The 24,307-nt window shown below is 51.0% G+C and overlaps 1 protein-coding gene across 1 annotated transcript in view; it reads right to left on the bottom strand.

Moving 5' to 3' along the window:
- Positions 1-17,045, bottom strand: part of TG (thyroglobulin) — a 233,195-nt gene extending 216,150 nt beyond the window's left edge. Inside the window, exons 1-8 of the mRNA XM_029923329.1 lie at positions 16,979-17,045; positions 15,850-15,958; positions 13,766-13,863; positions 12,493-12,696; positions 11,777-11,936; positions 4,166-4,272; positions 3,584-3,727; positions 2,770-2,955 (exon numbers count right to left, since the gene is read on the bottom strand). Coding sequence (XP_029779189.1) covers positions 2,770-2,955; positions 3,584-3,727; positions 4,166-4,272; positions 11,777-11,936; positions 12,493-12,696; positions 13,766-13,863; positions 15,850-15,958; positions 16,979-17,045 — 1,075 coding nt within the window. The remainder of the gene's footprint in view (positions 1-2,769; positions 2,956-3,583; positions 3,728-4,165; positions 4,273-11,776; positions 11,937-12,492; positions 12,697-13,765; positions 13,864-15,849; positions 15,959-16,978) is intronic.
- Between the last annotated feature and the right edge of the window lie 7,262 nt (positions 17,046-24,307).

Below are 24,307 nucleotides of genomic sequence, written 5' to 3'. Positions count from 1 at the left end.
GAGATCATGACCTGAGCTGAAGTAGGCCGCTTAACTGACTGAGCCACCCAGGTGCCCCTATTTCCCATTTGTTTTTAATGAAATGTTTTTTCCCAGCATTCTCTTGTTGGAATTTTTAATGGACTTGAATGCTTCATTATTCGCTCTTCATGTGGCTTCCTAATCCCTCCTTGTGCGTAGGCTTGTCTAGGCTAACGAGTTGATAGTCTCTTTGAGGATAAGAACCATACTTTAAATGCCATGAGTATTTCCTATAACAAGAAATATTTTCCTATGTTGTAATCTATAACGATATAACATGCTGCAGGAAATAGATTTCCCATGACGTAATACAGTAATGCTTATGCAGCAAACACACTTAGCACATTTTTCTAGGCTTCTTGGCCCTTCCTTGAAAATTATTAACTAAGGGTGATCAGCTCAGTCAACTCCATGCTCGGTCAGGTCATTCAGTCCGAATATTCCAAGTTGACAGTAATCACATTAAGAAAAAAGACTTTAAATTCAGATTCCAAATGTCTCTTTCACATTGGTGAAACTAGGTGAGCCACACATTTCTCCTCAAAACCATAAATCTTGGAGGTCCTTCTCAACCCCCCACAACATTTTAAAAGAATTCTTTTCCTTTGGTTCGCACGGATGCCAAAAAGGAAGTTGGCCAATTTCCCTCTGTAACCAGGCAACAGAGAAAGAACTGGAGCATGTGGTCAGAGAGAGAAAAAATACTGGCAACATCAGAACGCATAACACATCCCCCAACCAGGCATGGCCTCCTTGAATGGAAGGTATTACAGAAAGGTACGGAAGAAATAAAGTTCACCACTTTGCTTCTTCTGTTTCCACTCAAAAAGCATGTCCCTTCCATTCATTTGTTATGCAGTGTTACCAAGGCAAAAAAAAAAAAAAAATTAAGATATTGGTTCCACGTGGCATTCATTTCCACAGAAATAGGACAGATATGCCAGAGAGGAAAAAATACAAATACATGATGCACGTATTTGGTAACATTCTGGTTTTAATTTGGAAACCCATAGTTCCTCGTTTCCACCTGGAAACTGGAGAGCGCCATACTCTCTAGGTTTTAAGACAAGGACAACGTAATCATAAACACCTTCAGGGTAGGGCTTGATGTTTATCTTCTTCTACCTCCTCACACCAAGCAGATAGAATGCTACCAATGGTAAGTGGGAGAAATCAATGACTTAACAGGAATTACTGAATGAACACGAGTGCTTATCTATTTTGTGGCTCTAAAAAGACCTCCCCTCCTCCTTCACTGTTTGAGACCTTGCGGCGGGATCCATCCAGCTCACCCAAGTGGCAAGCCTACAAGCCCCCCTAGATTCTTCCATCTCCCTCACCCCTAACTTCCTTCAGGATCTTCCTGGTAAGATGGACAAGCCTTACTGGAGTGCCTTGTGACATTTTGCAAGTCCACACCCTTCTCTCCTGACCACTGCTTCTACTTTAGTATTAGTCCCTGTACTGGACTGATTGTGGCTCCTCAAAATGCACATCCTTCCTGGAAACCACAGAATGTGACCTTATTTGGAAACAGAGTCCCTGGAGATGCAATTAGTGAAGGTGAGGCCACACTAGGGTAGAGCGGGCTCTTAATTTTATATCACGGGTGTCTTTGCAAGAAGAGAGGAAGAGGCACAGAGAAAGACACAGAAGGAAGACAGCTGTGTGATGACAGAGGCAGAATTTGAGGCTACGTTGTCACAAACCGAGGAATGCCAAGGATTGTCGGCAACTGTCAGAGCCACGAAAAAGGTGAGGAAAAATTCTCCCCTGGAGCCTTCAGAGGGAGCATGGTCCTGCTGACACTCTGACTTTGGACTTCTACAGTCCAGGACTCACAGCCCCTGAATCTGACCCCTGTGGTCATTTGTCACAGCAGCTCCGGGAAAGTAATATAGTCCCCGATCTCTCTTCATGATGTTGTGATGACCTTCAAATTGGCCCCATGGCCTGCAGTCCAACACTACCTTCAACCTCTCCTTCAAAGTGCCCATGAGGTCTTTCTTACACACAGAACCCACCATGGAACTCTCCAGTGTAAAACCCCTCAATGTCTTCACCTGGCCCCCAGGAGGAAGCCCCAAGCCCTGACTTCAGCATGAAAGACCTCATGGTCCCATCCCCACCATTTTCCCCTAGTCTTGACATGCAGAACCCCACGCTTACCACACTCCAGACTTCAGCTCAGGTCATGATTTCATGGTTCATGGGTTCGAGCCCTGCTTCAGGCTCTGTGCTGACAGCTCAGAGTCTGGACCCTGCTTCGGATTCTGTGTCTCCCTCTCTCTCTGCCCCTCCCCTGCTCATTCTCTGTCTCTCAAAAATAAATAAATGTTTAAAAAACATTTTAAAAAGAAGACTGTAATCAAACTTCACCTCTTCCATGAAGCCTTTCTGAACATCTCCACTTCATATACTTTCACAAGATCGAACTGGCCCTACCCTGCTTTGCACTGCTTCCATATACACATCTCTCATGGCACAGGTAAACATAATTCTTTTTTTCCATCACCCATTAGGTCCCCAATATTCTCTGAGCTCCCTGAGGAAAGAATCAACTATGTCTGACATCGGACAAGAAACATGTTGGAAGTTAATGGTCATAAATGGGTTTTCTGTCATGTTGGGCTCAAAGGGCCTTTGCGGTACACTCAGGAGGCAGCCAAATTAATGGGCTCTGGAGTGGCTGGTCTGGGGAAACAGTCAAAGTAGTGCGATGTGACAGGCATGAAAGAGGAGGCTCACCGCAAGATGGCTGCTGCCCTGGCCGCTGAGTTCCATGGATCTCCGCTCCCTGGGCGTCCACACACCAGCACGGCCCTCCCCTCTGGCACTGCACCGCCTCGTAGTCACCGTCCCGGTGGCAGCTCGGAACGTAGGGGTGACCAAAGCTGGTTGCTGTGAAGCGCTCCACTTCACACTTCGTGGGGCCTAGGACAGGGCCGGACAGGAAGAGGAGAGGACAGTGTGTAGACAAGACCACCGGGTCTACAACACACACTGTTTGCTTTTACAATGTTGCAAATCTGCAGGCCACCTGGGTCGTGCAGCCTATTAAGCAGCTGACTCTTGACTCTGGCGTAGGTCATGAGGTTGAGCCCCACATTGGGCTCTGTGTCGATGGCGCGGAACCTGCTTCAGAGTCTCTGTCTGTCTGTCTGTCTCGCTCTCTCTCTCAAAATAAAAAAAATAAATAAACAAACATGGGGGCGCCTGAGTGGCTCAGTCGGTTGAGTGTCCGACTTCGGCTCAGGTCGTGATCTCATGGTTTGTGAGTTCGGGCCCCACGTCGGGCTCCACGCTGACGCCAGGAGCCTGTTTCCAGTTCTCTGTCTCCCTCTCTCTGCCCCTCCCCTGCTCATGATCTGTCTCTCTCTGTCTCAAAAATAAACAAACATTAAAAAAAATTAAAAATAAATAAATAAACATAAAAAACCCCCAATGTTTTAAATCCTCACACCCCCGTCGGTGAACCGCCTCAGAGACCACGACGCACTTCAAAACCCAGTGCTTCCCTCCAGGCAGAGACACGCGCCTCTGCTGCCGGCTTCGTGCTTACATCGGAACCGGCCAGAGACGAGGAGCCGGCCTGCGAGGAACCGTCTCTGCAATATCCGGTACAGCGTGCTTTCGGCGAAGGTGGACGCGAGGTCCAGGCCAGCAAACACGGTGTCATAAATTTCGTCAAGTAACAGCTCCAGCCCTGAGCAAAGACAGAAGAGTTTCAAGAGACAGGTTCGTTCAGACAGGGAAGTCCTAACCTTGCTGTCCAAACAGACCCCAGGAGGGCCGCGGCCTTCCTAGCCAGCAGTAGGCATCGGGCCTGATCAAGGTTTTGCTAGCCTCCAAAGTTGGGGCTGCCACGTGTGGCCGGGAAGGTTGTTCGCAGCACAAAGGAGCACTGCTGAGGGAAGAGCCACCTGTGGTGCCGTCTCCAGGCTCAGGGCTGCCTCCGCCGGAGCAGGGCGCCTCGTTCCAGCGGACACGGGGGCTCCCTATGGGCCAGCAGCTCCAGGCACTGCAGACGAGCATTAGCAAACTGTGCGGCTTTCTGCTCTTTCTGCTTGGCAGGTAATGGTACTTAGGTTTTCAGGTTCACGGGGGCCTCTCTCCCCCCTCAGTCTGCCCGAGGCGTGCTCACCTGTCTCAGCCAGCTCCCGCCCTTGACTGTCCGCACAGTGACAATACCCAGACACCTCTGGGAACTTGTTCCGGAAGGCACTGAAGGTCACGAACGCATCTGGAAACCTAAGAGGGAAGGAGACGTCTGCTCCCTGCTTCATCAAATCCTCGCCGGCTCTTCTTGCAAAACAAACAAGTGTGGCCTCATCTTTTCTGGGGAGAAGGAATGCCTGCTTTCTGTTATCTCACACCGTTTGCTCCGTGTTTCTTGTGGTAAATGTGTTTCTTTTCTAACCTGGGTTTCTACCTGGCCTGAGCCTGGCTGGATGGATGAAAATAAAGCTGTGCCTAGCTGTCACCTCCAAACTAGTCACTTCCCTCACGTATGGCATTTCACCAACTCATACCCAAGTGTGTGTCTCAGAGGATCAGGTGGAAAACAGGTAATGAATGTCACGGCGCCAGAGTCTAACTTTACTAGACTGTAACTCTAGGGACAAAAAGCCAAGTTTGCTTTACAAACATATGGTACATTGTGGATGATCTCATTTGGGGAGATCAAACAACTTCAGAGCCCTTTACGACTTTTCCAGAACTTGAAAAGAAGCCAGATTCCACCCTAGGAACTGCTTCAGGCCGTTTCCCAGCTTCATGGTTGGAAAAAACACACAGAATCAATATGACATGACTATAGGGCTATGCATCCCCTCTCCATGAGCACAGGGAAAGGACGGCCAAGCCGTGTCAGATCTGGCAATTTTTATAGGGCGCCAATTAGCTGGGTTCCCTATCCTGGAATTAAGATGAAGTGGAGGTGATATAAAACCTTATTAAAAATTTCTTCCCGTGTGCGAGGATTGAGCAACTGGAGAGGGAGTTTTCATTTTTATGTAACACTGAGAGATTTGTTTTCATGCCCTATAGGGTGGGCATACCTACCTATGTGCAGAAATACACCCCCAAACAATGAGTTGGCAAAAGCGGCAGCCCCCTGCGCGAATAGAGCCATTACTGTGAGATCTATTCCAGAGAAATACTGAAAACAACCTTAATGTCCAGTGATAGGAAAATGAGGAAGTAAATTAGAGTAAATTTCCTAAACAAATGCATGCATAACATTGTAAAGAGGGTATGTTGCAAAGTGGCCCGAACCCACACCGCAATGACCACAACGTGAATGAACCAGGACTGGACGGCAGCAGACAACACAGGAATTGCTCAGAGCCTGAACAGGGGCGCACAAAGTATTAGCTGATTTGCATGGGAATGATTAGGCAACAAGCCTACAAAAGCGCTGTGGGATTAGGGACACTTTTTTCCATGCCGTTGGTCTACCATTGTGTATCCATAAGCTAAATAAAAAGGGGTTATAGTAAGTGAGTTATGCATAACAGAAACTAAAAACTGATTCACTCAGTTGTCATGGATTAGAGGTATATGATAATAATTCATGAATTGAAACCTGGGATAATTCAGTTCTTTTTTTGACATTTATTTTTGAGAGAGACAGAGAGACAGAGTACAAGCAGGGGGAGGGCAAAGAGAGAGGGAGACACAGAATCCGAAGTGGGCTCTAGGCTCTGAGCTGTCAGCACAGAGCCCAACACGGGGCTCAAACCCATGAACCAAGAGATCATGACCTGAGCCAACATCAGATGCTTAACCAACTGAACCACCCAGGCACCCCTGGGATAATTGAATTCTAAGAGAGCTAATAATAGTATAACAATCATTTTCATTCATTGCACACTATCTTGTAAAAGACAATCTGCCAAATGTTGAATATACATTGACTTGTTCAACCCACTTAACACTCCTAAAAGGCAGGTGGTCTTTTTTCGTATGCGTTTTAGAGGTTAAGAAGGTATAAAATATGTTGGCCGCCATCTTGAAACTGCGGTAGGAGAGAGAGTGCAGACCCAGGCCTTACCGGCCGCATGATGCCTATGTCTGCCAGTGGTGTTATTCCCTGTGTGTTGGCTGCACCTGGCTCCTGTCACACATTCTGAGATGCACGTGACTCCGTTTTGTTCTGACACGCTCCCCCGTGTGCACTTGCCTGAGAGCTAATAGTTGCTGAACACACACGCTGAGGACGCAGGGATGGGCCAGCCAGGTTCGGAACCCGTTACAGCACGAGCCTCAGGAAGCTCCGGTCGCTCTAGTCCATTCTGCCGATTCACCCCTTTGGCCCACTTCAGTGTCACGTCCCAGGCCACTGCCAGCAGCGGGAATTTTGAGCCATCTTCATTCCACTACTTTAGGGACAGAGTCCACCTCCCTGGGTTTCCAGAATCTACCCACCTCCTGGGCCTCCAAGTTGCTTTCTGCATGGACCTCACTGTCGCCAGCCCTTCTCACCTACTGGAGATCACTGTGGCTCAACTGGAGGGGGTCCTCCCGGGAAGACCCCTGCGCCATCATCCCTCCTTGCCAATTCCGCGTGCACTGAAAAGAGTTCGGGGTCTGGAGCCAATGTGCCGGAGCTCCGGCCCTGGCCCAGCCTCATGTGGTCACCGCTGTTAATCGCTTCTAATGAAAATAATAACAGGGGACACGTGCTGACCGATCCGACACCGGACCAAGCACCCTCTTCGCTTGATCTCAGTCCTCACAAGGACACTTAAAAAGCTGCACTTTGCAAATGAGAACGCTGGCACTCGAAGTGGTGAAGAGACTGGTGTAAGATCACCCAGCCCAGGCCCGAGGGCGGGCATCCCGAGCCCACCGACACCTGCAGCCGGTGGGGTGGGGGCCGCCTCTGAGACAGAGCCTGGTCCGCAGGGCGCCCTGCACCGCACCCAACAGGAAGTGCAAGCTCGGCCTCTTGCTCCACCTCCTTTGTTCCCGAACTCTGATTTGATACCGTCTGGTTTTCCTGGCTGATCTGTGAGACGGCATCACCGCTATGAACTCCAGACGCTTCCCCCAGCAGAGCAGGGGACACAAGGGTGGCTTCCTGGCTGCTTCTGCTGTCGTCACTGGTGTTTTGGGCCTCGGCCATGTTTCCAACCTCCTGCTCACTGGACTCCCAGGCCTCCTCTGCCACCCCCGCAAAAGTCCACCCACGAACACTGAACCCGAGGCCCGTGGGACAGGGACAAGACTCCATCCTAATGCATGGACCAGCTAGGCTTGGAACCTGGTGTATGGCCACAGAAGGCTCCAGAGGACATGAGTCTTGAGGGGGACGGCAAAGCTGACAACGATTTGACGAGGAGGAATGGAGGACATGTCTATGAGGATCTTCAGTGCATCTCCAGCTTCAAAGTGTGGACAAAGGATGACAGTGTGGGCAGAACAAATAGACGAGAGACTGGCAGTCATTTGGAGGGGCGGGGGGGGGTACAGAGGTCTGGAGGAGAATGTCAGGGCCCAGGCACCTCAGTCACGGACACACCGTTCCTCAAAGGGCCCTGCTCACTCCCCTTCTGGGCACGGGGCTCAGGAAACAACTGTTGTGTTCGTACCAGGACATGGTCTGGCACACAGCATCACCCCCATTTATGAGGATCCGAGGAACAAAATGTTGCCCGTCTTCAATAGAAGAAAAAAAATGTGTTCTGAAAAACAGGTTTACTTTTATCTGGCGGAAACCAAATAACTTAGACTGTTTTCCTCTGGTTCTAAGACTCTCAGAGATAAGTACACAGCGCCTCATACTTGTGATAAGAAAACTTTATAGAATGCAAGGTATGTGCAACCTTTGCCATGGCTCATTCTTATGTTCTACCCTTCTTTTGCCCCCCCTACAATTTCCTCTCTTTTCCTTTTCTCTCCTGTTCTGGGCGTGTCCGAAGAAAGGAGGAAGCAAAAAGCAACACAGGACTTGAAACCAAAAAGGGCATATTTCATCTGGTGAGAAAGGATGCGTCCTATTTGTTGAATAAAAAGCAAAAGCTCAGAATGACCGGAAGAAAGTGCTCAAGGGAGGAAACTGTGGCCTGCAGGGAAAGGATGGTAGGCCTGGATTTATGCTGGTGCTGCGGCCAGCCCGGAGTTAGAGGAACCACAGCTGAGGCTCCTTGGGACGCGAAACGTCAGGCACCTGGTCGCGCACAGAGCGGCCCCCATGCCCTGGGCTCAGGCGACCGACACCGGGACTCGGTCAGGTTCTCCACGCCACCCCCAGACAGGCCCTCCAGAAATCTCGCCATCCGGTAATAAGTTAGCAATTTGTTTGATTTTCTCCCGAGCGCTCCTTGAAGTAGAAGCTGTGACCTAGCACGGAGGTCTCCGATGGTCAGCCTATAAGGACGTCTCCACATGACCCTTGGCCATGCATTAAGATGTATCTGATCCTTCTGACTAGCAGGGGTTACATCCTTGGTAAGACTGGTCGCTAAGAAAATTTGAGTTTGCTTAGTCCCTAACGACAAGGCCTAAAAAAAAAAATTAACTGAATATGAGCTCAGACTACTAAGGCCTTGACAATGGCATCAGCTTCTATGACCTTTACCTACCAAGTATCCCCCTAGTTAGTGGTTGGACAAGGGCAATGGAAAGGCAGGTAAGAGTCGGAGGACTAGCAAGCTTACTCACCACCGTTTTTCTAAGTCACCAGCCAAACAGGTGTAGTTACCCTTGGCCTTCAGGAGGCAAAAAGGCCTGCTTCAAATGAGCAAGCACTACAGACATGTTCAAGTACAAGTCATCACACAGCCCATTTAAGAACATACAGCAGTTAGCAGATAGGCGCCCCCACAGGCTCCCAGCCTCCCCTCCAGGTCCCATGCCACGCTTTGTGTCACATCTGCACTTGACTTTCCCAAAGAAATCCTCTCAGATTCAGTATTCCAGAGTCCAACTTGTGACTTTCTGTTTCCAAACTCCTCCTCCCCCATCCATCTAGAAGCCAGACCTTGGTTTGACTCTTCCTCTCACTCACCCTCCACCTTCAACAAGTGCTAAGGGTTCTATCCCAGAAATGTTTCTCTGGCTGCCCCCGTGTCCCCCCACCGCAGCCCCCCTCCATCACGTGCTCTAGTCCACGCCTACATCACCTCTTACCTGGACCGGGGCAGGAGCCTCCAGGCTCACAGAGCCCCCCACCCCCACCCCCGAACCCACTTTGCTCTTCCCCAGCCAGTCCACTCTATCCTAAACTCAAGATATACCCAATCTCCACTCCCAGGCTCAAAATTCTTGATGCAACACTGGGGACATGCTAATACTAAAAAAATTATGCTCCTTGCTTATCTGAAATTAAAATATAACTGGCCATCTTTTATTTCATTGGCAGCCTTAGGTCTTAAGACTGGAGTCTCTATGCGGCCTCTGTGGCCCCTACCATCCTGCCCCGGCACTGCCCAGGTCAGCTTATCGAGAAATCCCTGACTACGGCTGGGCTTCCAGTAACCAACCACCCAACCCTTCCCATGACCTTCCGAAATCGGAATTCCCCCAGAGACATGCTTGCTTGTATCAAGGAAAGGATCCCATTTCAGGAGTACATTTTTTTTGTGTTTGTCTGAAACAATGGATGCTTAGTCTTGAACTTTTGCATTTAACTCGACTGCCCTCTAGTGGAAGGATCTGTGAACTGTGCCTCAAGCTGGCAATGATTATAAGCAATGACTCAAGTCCTGCGGGGCTATGCACAGCAGGGAAAGAGAGTTGAATCCAGCATGTGTGGGAGAGCAAACGGAGCCAGAGAGCTAGAGCACCCACTCACTGTGCTTCCCGGGTACGCTTTTATACCCTCTGTGTTCCAGACTCCTCATTTGTGTGCTAGGGAACTTAACTGTCCAGTTAGCTGTTGTAAATATTAAAGTGGGCAGAAGACTGTCAAATTGCCCGCATATAGTAAGCACTCAGCTGAACTTGAACTGAGCACACACTGATTTGCGCCAATGAGTATCAGTAAATCAGGGTGTTCAGAAACTCATGTGCACACAGGAAGGCCATTCTCTAAGCCTGGGAAGAAAAACACCCTAACTCATGTTTGCTGAAGTTGGGTGCTATGTGTGCAGTCCCTCTGGGGACATTTCAGATGGGGACACTGAGGCACAGAGATGCAGAGAGAGTAAATGATCGGGTCACACAGCCGAGCCTTGGCAGGGTTAGAATGGGGGTCACAAAGGCAAATGCTCTGGGGCCAGGCAGGTGATGCAGACAGAAGAAAGGGACAGGACACCCAGAGGGACCCGGAGTCTTGGACCACGTGTAATCCATCCAAAGAGAACAGTTCAAGGCCAGCCTCTCGGGGCCACGGGAGAATTCAGGAATTCAGACTTTTGTGTATTAATGTGAAACATAAGAATTGCTGATGTTCTACCCTTTTTACCTCCACGAGCAGAAATTGCATAGTGTTAACTTGAAACTCTCCAGTTTTTAGAATAATATGCAGTTCAAATAAGACTTCTCCATGGACAGTCCCTGCGCCCAGGCCTCTAGCCTGCGACCCCCTCCCAGCACAGCCCTTGGGGATTCTCTCTCTTGCAGAAGGAAAGAAACGCGTTGTTTTGGAATCCAGCCACATCGAGGCTCAGGTTCTCACAGAGAATTCCCAACAGTTTTCACAGCCTAACATGCTTACTGCATTTACTCACGATGTTTCAATCGTGTCTGAAGCCTTTGCCGGCCCTTTCTAGTGCTAAAGTAGCCATCTTGGATAACCAGAAGCTATCTGATTATTTGGCCCAAGATCTATCTCGTACCTCCCTTTTTACATTTGTTATTTAAATCTTTAAACTTATACATAGTTCAGGGCTCCTGGGCAGCTCAGCCAGTTAAGCATCCAACTTCGGCTCAGGTCATGATCTCAGGGTTTGTGGGTTTGAGCCCCACGTTGGGCTCTGTGCTGACAGCTCAGAGCCTGGAGTCTGTTTCCAATTCTGTGTCTCCTTCCCTCCCTCTCTCTCTCAAAAATAAACATTAAAAAAATTAAAACTTATTTAACAGGTGCATATATACACACACAGTGGACAAAACTGCATAAATACAGTCCTATCCGTCCCTGCGACAATGACATTTTTTTTTCTCTTTCTGCCCATTCCCTTCTTCCTACTCCTGCTTCTCCATGGCAGCCTGACCAGCAATGGCCGCGAGAACCACCAAGATAACACTGATTCGTACTAGCCTCCTCGCTCAGCCGGTCCCGGACAGACAGCAGCCCTATCGGGTCACCCTATCAGCACGTAACAGGATGTTTGCTTTTGCTTTCTAAAAGGAGAATCACACAAATGCCTTGTACCTTTTATCATATTATCATAATACATGCGCAGCATCGCCCAAACCAACCAGCATAGTTCCAGTACATTCTAACGGCTGCATACATACTCCTGGGGGGTGCGCATCTATGCAGCTACCCACCCTGGGTTTCTCAGTCACTTGGTCCCCAGGTCCCTGCTACCGTGAAACACAAGGCAGAAGACATCCCAATACATGTGCCTGCACTCTCAGGTCTTTTTATTTCCCTGGGCTGCCAGGGAGGGAGCGTCCGTGTATTTTTAATGTGAATGGCTGCCGCCCACTTGCTTCATTAAAAACACCATCGTCCTTCAGGTGTCCAGCAGCTTCCGGTTCCCACCAGCCTGCGCATGTGACAGCCAGCGGGAGCATGAGCCGTGGCAGGGGACGGGAAGAGATGGCCCAGGCGGGGTCTGCCCCGGAGGCCAGCTCCCCTTACCTGTTGTAGCTGTGAACCAGGTCGAAAATCATCATGTCTGTGGTATTGACAAACTTGCACTGCACGGGCAGGAAGCGCCCATCCGGGGAGCACTGAGGCGGTGACTTGTCACCCACCCCGTGGAGGAGACGGCGGTTTCTTATCTCACAGCTCCTGGGACCTAAACATATCAGAGGAAAACTTTAAATTCTTAGGTACAAGGGGCGCCTGGGTGGCTCAGTCGGTTGGGCATCCAACTTTGGCTCAGGTCATAATCTCATGGCTCATGGGTTCAAGCCCCGTGTCAGGCTCTGTGCTGACAGCTTGGAGCCTGGAGCCTGCTTCAGATTCTGGGTCTCTCTGCACCCTCCCCCCGACACGTGCCACTCTGTCTCTGTCTCTCCGTCTCTCAAAAATAAGATAAAAAAACATTTAATAGTTAATTAATTAACTTTCAGAGACAAGGAGGCACGTTCACTTCTGCAGTTCATTCGTGCACCTTCATACCACACGCGTGACACAGACCCACAGAGAGACGGGGACCCGCCGATGCTCCCTGACACGCTAGCCATCAGCCAGCAAATTCCGATCGTCCACGACGTGGAAACCTAGGCAGGGTACAGCCTTCCTAAACCGCTCCCATTCTCTGTGCTGAGGGCCAGCTTCTCTGCCTGGTGCCTCGTGGGACGCTGAACACCCCGGGGCACGGGTGCGACGCGGGGTCTCCTGGGACTTACATCGCTCGGGCCTCCCCGGCTGGCGGGTCCCGTACACCTCCATCCCTTCTGCATCCACACACCAGCACTGTCCCCGCCGCGGGTCGCACTGCACCGGCGCGTACTCCCCTGAGCCCTGACACCGAGGGAGGGGCGGCGTGGCTGTGCCGTTCACAGAGTCGCTCAGCAGGATCTGCTGCCTCTGCAGCTGGCAGAAAGACGGACCTGCGGGCGCAGACGGCAGGGTCAGAGCTGTGCTCGGGCTCCCTCACTGGAGAGGGGGACGCGTCCTTCCCCCCCACAACCACCGAGGAAGGCTCTAGCCGGCCAGGACCAGCGCTCCGACTGTCCCACTTGATCCCAGGATATCCGCCAGCGTCCTGTGGACCAAGCAAGGGATGGCCGGGCTCCACGGTGCCCCGTCCGTCAACCAGACGCCCCCCCCCCCGCAGCCCAGGGGGCCGCAGGGGGAGGTGGGGATGCACTGTGGGCTGGCTGCTGGCCTTCCCCTGGTCCTTGCCTACTCATTGGCTGCATGGCCCTGGGGCGGGGAATCCCTTCAGCACCCTGCCTTCCTCCATGGGCATGTGGATTACTGACCTTGACATTCACCACGCCTGCTGAATACCTACTGTGCGCCCAGTGGTTTACATACACTTTACACCCTGTGAGGCCGAGCCTATGTCCCTGGACATAGGGACACAGCTCGAGGGTAGGGGACCCGGCCAGAGTCCGTCAGCCGGACAGCAGGGCGCCAGCCTGCCACACATCTCCCGCCCCCCACCTTGTAAGGCTGGCCACAAACAACCAGAGCCCAAAACGGACCTTTCCTCCTTAAAGGAGACTCTGGGTTCCAGGCTCAGTTACACCACGTTAAGACACCGGCTTAAGCTGAGCTGTTATCAGGCTTAGGTAGGACATGTTTTACGGGGGCGGAGGGGGAGGAGGAGGGTAATTTCTACTATTCATGATAGTAATGATTTTAACAGAGAAGTGTTTGCCTAAGCCATAAATTTTCGAAGCAGCCGATGTGAGCGCTAGGTGTGCATGGCCTAATCCTGCTTCGAGGGCCCCGCAGTGTGCTGAGTGCCAGGCAGCCGGCCGGACGGCGCAGGGGCTGGAGCTGAGCAAAGACATCATCGTCCTGTGGGATTTTCACTGCAGCCCTGCAGGAGGTCAGGCCTCAGGTGTGGGACTCTGGGCCCAACCGGAGGAGGGCCACCCTGTGGCCCAGAGGGAGACCCATCTCGTCCCAGGGACCCTCGTTCTCTGGGGCAGCCCCTTCTGCACTTACAGGCCACCGGCCGCCCAGGCTGCCTGCTTCCAGGCACCTCCCTGCCGTCGGCGCCTACACACCAGCAGGAGCTGCCGCCGTCCTGGCACTGGACCGGCCTGCGGAGAGACGCGCAGAGCGTGTTAGCGGGTCCCAAAGCCACAACCCGGCCTGCCTGTCTTCTCCCTCTCCCTTCTTTCAAGTTGCAATTCAATTAAATTAAGGACAGACTGGGGGCGCCTGGGTGGCTCAGTCGGTGAAGCGTCTGACTTCGGCTCAGGTCATGATTTCACAGTTTGTGGGTTTGAGCCCCACGTCAGGCTTTGTACTGACAGCTAGCTCAGAGCCTGGAGCTGCTTCAAATGCTGTGTCTCCCTCTTTCTCTACCCCTCCTTCTCTCGCACACACTCTCTATCTCTCAAAAATAACTATTTAAAAAAATTTTTTTAATAAATAAATAGGGGACAAATAGAGTAAGGAGGAGCGGGCAACGTAGGCGGGCCAGAGCGGGCCTCCCCCTGTCCTGCTGATTCCCGCCGCAGCCCAGCCACCCGCGCTCCAGCCATCCTGCCGGCCAGGCCTTCCATGGCGGGAGGGAAGCAGGGGCCCAGGGGCCCGCCCTGCACGTGAGTGCCCCGTGGCCCGCAGGGGGTGAGAGCAGTGCCCTTGCTAAGTGGACCGAGGGCAGGCAAGACGACAGCAAGGTCAGGGCCAGCGGAGAGCGGGGCCTCGGGCGTGGGGGACACAGGGGGCACACGCATGGGTCTCCCCGGGCATGTGGTGGCTGCAACGAGGCCGGCGGGACGACCTGGTGTCACGCTAGGGGCATGAGGAGGTCAAAGATGCTTGGGTGAAGAGAAGAGCACACGCAAAGCCTCCCGAGGAGGCGGGCCAGCTCGGAGCTGCAGGCGGCTGTTAAGGTGACGAGGTACACGGGGCTGACAGGGGCGGGGCGAGCCCTCCACCTCGCCTCCTGCGCCTCCCACTCCTCCCCTGCACCCCGACCCGCTGTGCCTCCTCAACATCCTGTGCACCCCCACCTCCTGTCCTCCTCCCCGCCTCCCACACCCCCCTCCTACGCCTCCTGCCTCCTGCACCCCTTACACCTCCTGCACACCCCCACCTCCCGCGCCCCTCCAGACTTCCCAGAGGCCCAAGCAGCGAGCAGAGCACAGTGTCTCAGTCCTCTTGGGAGGGGGTAGGAGTGCTGAGAACACAGGAAATGAAGGCAGGTGGGATGCTTCCTGCGGGTTTCCCAGAACATGGTCCACGGACAGGACCCCAAGTCCCATGTGACCAGAGTGGCACGGGAAAGTGACAATTCAACCCCGCAGGAAGGGTTCTGGTTCATTCTGCGGAGGAGTTGCTTAGATGACCAGTCTGCTCAACAGGGACAGAGTCCTGGATGCGAGTTCACATTAGGGCACCCAAATCCCCTTCCAGAGCGGCGCTCCCTGAGGGGGACGGAAGCAGGGGCCCCAGATGGCTGGACATGCAGGGGTTTGGAGACACCGCTGCTGACCTTAAGTCCAGGCCACGTCTGGTTCCCCCCGACCGGCTCTGACTTCTCAAGAGGAGGCACTGGAACATTGGGGCGCCTGCATGGCTCAGTAGGCTAAGCATCTGACTTCAGCTCAGGTCATGATCCCATAGTTTGTGGGTTCAAGCCCTGCATCAGGCTCTGTGCCAACAGCTCAGATCCTGGAGCCTGCTTCCGATTCTGTGTCTCCCTCTCTCTCTGCCCCTCCCCCCTCATGCTCTGTCTCAGTCTCTCAAAAATAAACATTTAAAAAAAAAATTTTTTTTAAAGAGGAGGGGCAGAGGCAGAAATCACTCCACCACCCTCCCGCCTCCCACTCCACCTTTCATTAAAGCAAACGGGCTGAAAGTCTGGGTAGGAAAAGAATAGGAGTCCTTGGTCCCGGCTGGGATGAAACAGGGACCAGGGCGCTGGGGATCACATTATCCAGTGTCCCAGTGTCCCTTAGCCTGGGGAACTGAACGGAGAGGTGAGCCCCGACCAAGTGAGAGTGGCCACCTGTCACGTTCCTCGAGGGGAGGAGCCTCAAGCTCTCTCGGGAGCCCCAGGAGGGCACAGGGCTTACTGGTAGCTGCCGTCTTCCGCGCACTGGGGAACGTGGTCTGCTTGCTTCTGGAAGGCTCTCTCCCTGTGCAGCTCGCAGGGCCGCAGCGGCTGGGCATCCACCTGGTATTCTGGGGAAGGGAAGCAGGTGATCAGGGACGGGTGTGGGGTGGATTCCGGGAGCACAGGGGCTCTCCCGATGACATCATCAATAATTACGTTCTAACTGCCCACGTTTCTGAGTAGGACATGAGCTCATTTGATCCTCAACCTCTCTTGGGAGGTGACACCTGCATTTTACCCATGTGACCCTCACACTGAAAGTAACCTGCTCGAGGTCACACACACACACACACACACACACACACGCACGCACACACACAAAGAGAAGGATTCAAAGTCAAACCTCGGACTCTGCATTCCCCGGAGCCACAGCGGGGATGAGCACCGAGAAGCAAGGTATTCTGGAATTTATCAAGCCGCTTGCTGTGGGAAGATCACCCTCCCAGCACGGGTCAGGAAGGCAAATTAATTAGTAACCCCCAAGGGGTCATGTTCTCTTTTGAGAACGCATGTGACATGCAGTCACGCACTTGGAAATCACAGTCACGTTGGGAGGCTGGTGTCACTGTCCCCCTTTTGCAATGAGAAAAGGAAAAGCTCAGACTTATCCCAAGTCCCACAGCAAGTGGCCGGGCCTCTGCTGGACCACACGCCTGTTTCACCGCACAGGTGGATTTGGGTTTGGGGGTTGTTTTGTTCTGTTGTGTTGTTCGCTACCTGCTGATTCCTTTTCAAATGCCTCACATGGAATGACCTCGGCCCGAGATAGCTAAGGGAACAAAACCAAACATCCAGGCCAAGATTCTCTAAAAGGATGGGGTGGGCTGAGCCAAAACTGAATTGGGAAGATCTGACTTCCCACCCGCTCCCCGCCAGTCACTGGCTCCATGACCTCAAACAGGTCATTGAGCCCAGCTCCCAGAACCACTGCTTCTTCATCGGAAAGCCATCCTCAGGACGTGGCAGGGATTAAACGAAATCACAAGTGTTCCAAGGCGCTGGGGCAGAGCCTGGCTGACCTCAGGGCTGTGGCCCGAGGGCTCCCTCCAGACCCTCGGAGGTTCTATGGCCTTGGACTCATAACTCACCAAAGATGTTGGCCGACACCAGGCAGGCTGAGGCCAGCAGAGTGAAGACGCACAGGGCCAGGGCCATGGCTGCGGGCCCTTCCGGGGGTGAAGGGGTCGACGCCACTGCCCGCCCTGGCTCTGGCCAGGGAGCCTTTTATAGAGCCACTCTGGCCCTGCTCCGCCCCCCTGCAGGCACTCAGGGAGCCCGTGTTTTCTCTGCCTGTCACAAGGGGCTCCTCCACCTGTGTCTGCCCCTCTGAGGCCACTCGTGTGGCCAGTGGGGGACGGGAAGCTTGTTGAGGCTCTGTGGAGCAGAGTGGGGTGGGGGGGCAACTCTGAAATTCATCTTTGCAGGTGAAGAAAGTTCTATGGGTTTGTGGGAAACAGGCTCAGGCCTCCCTAGAGCAAAGCATTTCCTCCATCTCTCCCTTCTTTCTCTCCTCCTCCTTCCTCCCTTCTGCCCTCACTCCCTTCCTTCCAGCCCCAGCCCCAGCCCCAGCCCCAGCCCCAGCCCCAGCCCCAGCCCCAGCCCCAGCCCCAGCCCCAGCCCCAGCCCCAGCCCCAGCCCCAGCTCCATCACCAGCCAAAATCGGTGGTTGAGCACCAGGTCCACTCTGCCTGGATTCCTCATAGACATTTCACATTCAACAGATCCCCAAATAAGCTCCTCAACACTTCCTCCCAAGCTGCACCTCGCTGCACCCTCACTGGCTCTCTAATGGCAAACCAGAGTGTGATCCTAACCTCTCCACTCAGCTCAGCAGCCTCCAAATCCTACAGCAAAGCCTCATTCCTATGCCTTGGGCCCAATGCCCCCTCGCAGCCCCCACCTCCTTGGACTAGCCAGCTCTGGACTAGCCGCCAGCCCGGCCTCCCACCCCAGCCTGCTTCTCCAGCTTCAGGGCTGGGGGACAGACAGTCACTGCACAGGGGTTCTGGAGGTCAAGACCATGGGCTTCCTGAAAACCACCTGGCCATGGGAGGCTTGGGGAGGATAACCAATAACAAGACTTAGATTCAAGCAAAGATGATTGGAGCAGGCAGGTGTGTTGGCATTTACCGGAAAAGGAGACAGGAAAAGAACTCCTCCACTGGGCCCCCCTCACAGTGGCCAAGGTGCACCCCTCACCATGGGGACCCAGCAGCACCTCCTTATCTGCGGGGACCCCTTCCAAGACCCCGAGGGGATGGCTGGACCTGTAGATGTTCCCCAACTCTCTATGCACTGGGTTTCCTCCCATTTTTACACACCTCTAATCTAGTTTAGCTCCTAAATTAGGCCAGTGAGAGATTAACGACTGATAATAAAGTACAACGGTCACAGCAATAGGGGGTAATGAAAATGTGAGTGTGGTCTCTCCCCCTCAAAATATCTGACTGTGCTGGACTCTCCTTCCCTCGAAGATGCAGGTGACAAATGCCTAAGCGATGGGACGGAGTGATGGGGAGCGGCGTTAGGCTGCTCCTGGCCTCCTGGAAGGGCGGCTGACCTGCCCACCAGAACTGAACCCAGAGAGTGAAGCGGGGGATGAGGAGCTACCGGGGGCATGACCTGCGCCCCAAGCCCTGGAGCTCTGGCGCCCAGCGCCGTGCTGAGTCACTGCCGCTGGCCCAGCTGCCGACTCGCTCCGCTGGCTCTGGAACCCTGCAATGCAGAGGGATGGGGGGGCATGAGGGCCCCCTGGGACTGCAGGGGTGTGTACGGGGAGCTTAGGAGAGGTGCTTGTCTCCAGCGGGCAGCAGAGCATGGAGCCGGTGCTGGGCTTCAGCTTCTCACCGTGACTCAGCGGTCCGCGCCAGTGAGCTGGGCGACAGGCGGGGACACACAGTCCCTCACGGTGATGCCCCCCCGCGTTCCTCTCCGGCCCTCTCCCAGCTCAAGCCTACAACTCTCAGACTGGCCCAAGATTTGAACACAGAACCCTGCCTCAGCTCCATCCAGCCCCGATCCTGGGGGGCTTACAGAAGATTTGGAGGAATGGAGAAGAACTGGACTAAAGAGGAAATGGCTTCACAAGGAGCGTCCTCGCCATCTGGACCCTGAGACCTGACCTGACTGCGCACCTGCTTGGCCCCACCCACCTCTGTACCCATTTTTCTGAAGCCTGTGTTTCCAGCTTATCTCTCATCTCAGGCCAAAGATCCCCAGGCCAAACCACCTCCTGATGGGAAAAGAAACTACTGCCCAGACCACCCAGGCCACTGTGAGCTCCACCCCCAACTTGAGCCTGCGTAGAAGGACCGTGGAGGGACTCTGGAGTGACCTGTAGTTCCCACTACCTCGGGGTAACGCTAAAATCTCCACCAAAGAGGAGCACAGGGTCGTTAACTTAACATACAGTGTATTTAAGGCGCATCCGTGACCTTGTGCCGGCCCCTACGGAGAACGACAAGGCTGCCCTATCTAGACAATCATCCTGGGGGTGTCTGCCTGGCTCAGTGGGAAGAGCTTGCGACTCTTGATCTCGGGGTTGTGGGTTTGGGCCCCACGTCTTGCTATAGAGATTGCTTAGAAAATAAAATCTTAACAAATAAATAATCATCCTAACCCTCAATACAAGGAACCTATTCACCCTTGCTGGGGACTCATGACTTTGGAAGCTATCCCCGCCTCCCGCCACCAGGATCTACTTATTTGCTGGGAATCGTTCCCTTTGCGTGACAACTCCTCCCGATGTCTTCTCGACCTGTAACTCACCAAGGAGCAAACTCACACTAGTTCAACTTCAACGTCAGATGCCACCGATTATGATATCCATCAGCTGTCGCCCACCACAAGGAATTGCTTCCCAGCCGCCCCTCCCCTAAGCCAGCCTCCTGCCCCCTCGATGGGTCCCAGGCCCCCACCTTGGACAGCTTCTCCCCACCTCCCCGGTACCCAGTGACCCAGAGCCACACCCCTCCTCCTGGGCTGCCAGAGGAATCATCAGAATTCCTGGTACTTGAAGTCTGCTTCCAGAAAGATGGAACAGACATGATTTTCCCCATTTCTCCCTCGGAGCACAGCTGAAGCCCTTGGATATTATATGGAAAACGAACAGAAGACCATTCTAAAAGGTAGAAAGAAGACAGCCAGTTGGCAACCTCAGGACAGACGGACACTATGGAAGTAAGCTCCCCAGACTTGATTCTGCCTCCTCCCTCAGACTGGGACACAGCAGCGTGAGACATGTCCGTCATCGTGGACCTCAAAATTTTTTTAAAAAAGCCCCAAGAAACGCTTCTTGAGCTTTAGGTCCAGAAAAGGGACAGCTTGGCAAGACGAAAACTTTTTCACAATACTTGCTCTATTCTAGCAAACCTCACAGGTGGCTCCACCTCCACCCATGCCAGCAAGGGCTGGCGGGGGACCCTAGAATCCCACCTTTGCCAAAATGTAGGTGGGCTCTCCCCAAACCCCCTCTGCCAGGATGGTGCTGGAAAGGTCCCCCGGGGAGCGGGGGTCTCACCCTGGCCGGGCAGGAATGAGCCCCTCCCTGTGTGGGGGCCAGTGGTTCTGAACTGTTCCGTCTAGATTCTCTGTAAGCATCCGAGACGGTAGCCCATTCAGGGAGCTCCCTCACTCTTACTTGGGGTTCTCCATGGGTGGCTCTTAAGACAGAGCTTCTTAACACCCCTGTGATCCTAGTCCTGTCTCTCTTTGGAGAAACTAAGAGCCAAGATCTCAGCGTGGTCCCATCTCTTCACGTCTGTTCTGCTTCAGTAAAGTTAAGACGCGTTTGCTTTCTCCAGCGCCTCTTTTCACAACAATCGTATCCACCACGCAGCTCCACTTCCTGACTGATCAGCCCGCTCTGGTCTTTGATTCAAAGCCCATTTGAAATCTGGCCAGTTGGCCTTCTGGAGAGCTCAGCCTTTCTCCCACACCATGGTCTCCTGTCTTCTAAAGTTTGTTTTCAGTCCCCCAACGCTCTTCGGCTGATTTTATCGAAGCATACTTTTTTAATGATTGCATTTCCTCGTTGATTTCCTGGGAAAGTCGGACTCCTAGACGCAGTATTTGGAGGGTGGAACTTTAAATTGCCTGTGGCTTCGTGAGAATTTCACTGAATACTTTTTTCACATTACAAAGACAGCATAATATAACTATCGTCTCACATTCTCTTCCCTTTAACTTTTAAAAATTTATGATAGATTTTAGATTTACAGAAATATTGAATACAGAAGTTTCTGATATACCCTCCTTCACAGTTTCCTCTATTACTGACATCTTGCCTCACTGTGGTGAGTTTACTACGATTATTGAACCGATATTTATACATTATTAACTAAGGCCATAGTTTGCATTCAGTTGCATTCTGGTTTTTTTTATTTTTACTTTTTATTTTGAAATCATTTTCCAACTTATCCAGAAGCTAAAACAATGGGACGGAGTTCCCTCTTTGATTTTCCTGAATGGTAACATCCTACACAATCTAATTGCAATTACCAAACCAAGAAACTATCATCAATATAATACTATTAACTACAGATGTCAATGAATTTCACCATTTTTTCCACGAATATCCTTTTTTTGTTCTAGGACCCAATCCAGGATCTTACATTCCATTTATCTGTAAAATCTTCCTAGTCTCCTCCTTAGAAAATATTAAGGAATATACAAAAATCGTAGGACTATTAACAATGCCACAAAATATTTAAACAATCAATTTTATTTATATTTTAGTAAGTTAAACATCTGACAATGAAATTGTAAAAAACAATTCCATTTTCAATACCAAGAATTAAATACTTAGAAAAAATTCAACAGAAAGTATAAAATTTAAACACTGAAAACTACAAAATATTGCTGAGAAAATGGTAACAAATGTCTTGAGTCAATGGAAAAATAAATGCACCACATTCTTGGATCACAAGACTCCATGGAGTTAGGATGGTAATCGCCCTGTAGATTTAGTGCAATTCCTGTCAAACTCCTAGCATGTTTTTAAAAGTTGACAATCTGATCGTAGAATTTTTATCAGGATGCAAAAAAAAAACTTGGAATTGACAAAAACATCTGAGAAAGGACATAATTAGGGGCACCTGGGTGGATCAATTGAGCGTTCGATTCTTGATTTCTGCTCAGGTCATGATCTCACATTGGGCTCTGTGCTGGCAGCCCGGAGCATGCTTGGAATTCTCTCTACACCCCTATTCCCCATTTATAAAAGAAAGAAGAGCATAATTAGAGGAATTACACTCATTCCAAACCTTACTATGAAGCTGCAGTAATCAAGACAGCATGGTATTTGCTTAAGGACAGACATACAGAGCGATGGGAAGAGAATCCAGGGTACAGATAAATCTACATGATCATGGTCAATTGATTTTGGCTAAAGGCACGTAGGTAATTCAAAGGGAAAATAATATTTTCAACAAATGGTTTTGGAATCATTGGATACCTACATGTAAATGAAAACGAGATACCACTGTACACCTATTAGAATGGCTAAAATCCAGAACACTGGCAACACCAAACGCTGGCAAGAATGGAGAGCAACGGACTCTCACCAACTCAACTGCCCATAGTTCTTCAATAGGTCTATTCCTGGATTCTCTGTCCTGTACCATCAGTCCAGACCTCCATCTCTTGGCCACCTCTTCACCGCCTCGATGATTGTGGCTTTATAATTAGCCCCTATTGCTATTCCATTTGAGTTCTAGAATCAGCTGGCTGATTTCTGTTCCAGAAAGTCTGTGGGGATTTTACTTGGAATTGCATCAGTTCTGGGAAAACGGACCTGTAACACTATTGCATATTCCAATCCATGATCTTGGTATATTTGTCTCTTTGCTCAGAACATTTTTATTCTAGGCACTGTTTTGTCGTTTTCTGTGTATACGTTCTGCATGTATATGCACTCAGATTTACCCCTAAGCATTCATATTTTTGATGCCACTGAAAATGGCATTTAAAAAAATTCCAATTTCCAATAGCTTGTTGCTAATGTGTAGAAATAGGAGTCCTGGTAGCATTTTGGTAGATTCCTGAGATCTTTTTTTTTTTTTTTTAGGGTGCAGGTCACTTGCAAATGTTTCTTTCTTCCTTTCCAATCCAAGCCTTTTATTTTTCTTCCTTTATTGTTCAGTGACCTATTGCACTAGCAGACCTTCCAGAGCAACGTTGGATAGAAGCGGTGGCAGTGGACATTCTGGCCTTCCCCCTCATCTTAGGGAAGAGAGTATCCACTTATCATTATGACATTAAGGGTAAGTGTTTCAGTAGATGCCTTTTATAGTAATGCAAATTCCCATCTATTCTGAACTTTTAATCATGAATAAATGCTGAAAGTAGGAAATGTTTTTGCTTAGCTTATGGAAATGAACAGATTTTCAGTGTGATGGTATATTACATTGATTTTTAATAGTTTATTTTTAAATTGGATTCCATATAACACCCAGTGCTTCTCCCTACAAGTGCCCCCTCATAACCATCACCCCCTTCCTTCCTTCCCCCTCCCCTTCAGTCCTCAGTTCGTTTTCAGTATTCAGTAGTCTCTCATGATTTGCCTCCCTCCCTCTCCCTAAATCTCTTTCCCCCTTCCCCCCCCCCCATTGGTCCTCTGTTAGGTTTCTCCTGTTAGACCTATGAGTGCAAGCATATGGTATCTATCCTTCTCTGCCTGACTTATCTTGCTTAGCATGACACCCTTGAGGTCCATCCACTTTCCTATAAATGGCCATATTTCATTCTTCCTCATTGCCATGTAGTACTCTATTGTATATATATACAAATCTTCTTGATCCATTCATCAGGTGATGGACATTTAGGCTCTTTCCATGATTTGGCTATTGTTGACAGTGCCGCTATGAACATTGGGGTACACGTGCCCCTATGCATCAGCACTTCTGTATCCCTTGGGTAAATCCCTAGCAGTGCTATTGCTGGGTCATAGGGGAGTTCTATTGTAAACCAAATTTAATTCAAATCCATCTTGATCTTCATATGTTATCCTTACTATAGATCATTGGCTTCACATTGCTAAAATTTTGTTGAAGACTTTTGTGTCTGTTCAAGAAGACCCTGTACTGGTCTGTAATTTCCTCCCCTTGTTGGTGTCTTTTTTTCCTCATCTGGCATGAGGTCAAAGTTGCTCTCCAAAAGTAAGTGCCCCTTTCTTCTCCACTGTCTGTCTGTGCCTTGTGCAAAATTGAGATTTCCACCTTCCGTGTTTCATAGAGTTCACATTCAGGCCTGGAGTTTTGAGGGAACGTTTTTAATACCAAATTCAATTTGTTTAATTTCGAGTCACTTTCAGTAATCTGTCTTTCAAAGAACTTTTCCATTTCATGTAAGCTGTCAAATGTATTGGCGTGCTGTTTTTCATAATATCCCTTTTTAAACATTGCTGGACACATAGTAAC

Source organism: Suricata suricatta, chromosome 15 (assembly GCF_006229205.1).
Source record: "Suricata suricatta isolate VVHF042 chromosome 15, meerkat_22Aug2017_6uvM2_HiC, whole genome shotgun sequence".
Classification (NCBI taxonomy): domain Eukaryota; kingdom Metazoa; phylum Chordata; class Mammalia; order Carnivora; family Herpestidae; genus Suricata; species Suricata suricatta.
The sequence above is the reverse complement of the archived record's forward strand: the minus strand, read 5'-3'. Positions and strand labels throughout refer to the sequence as shown.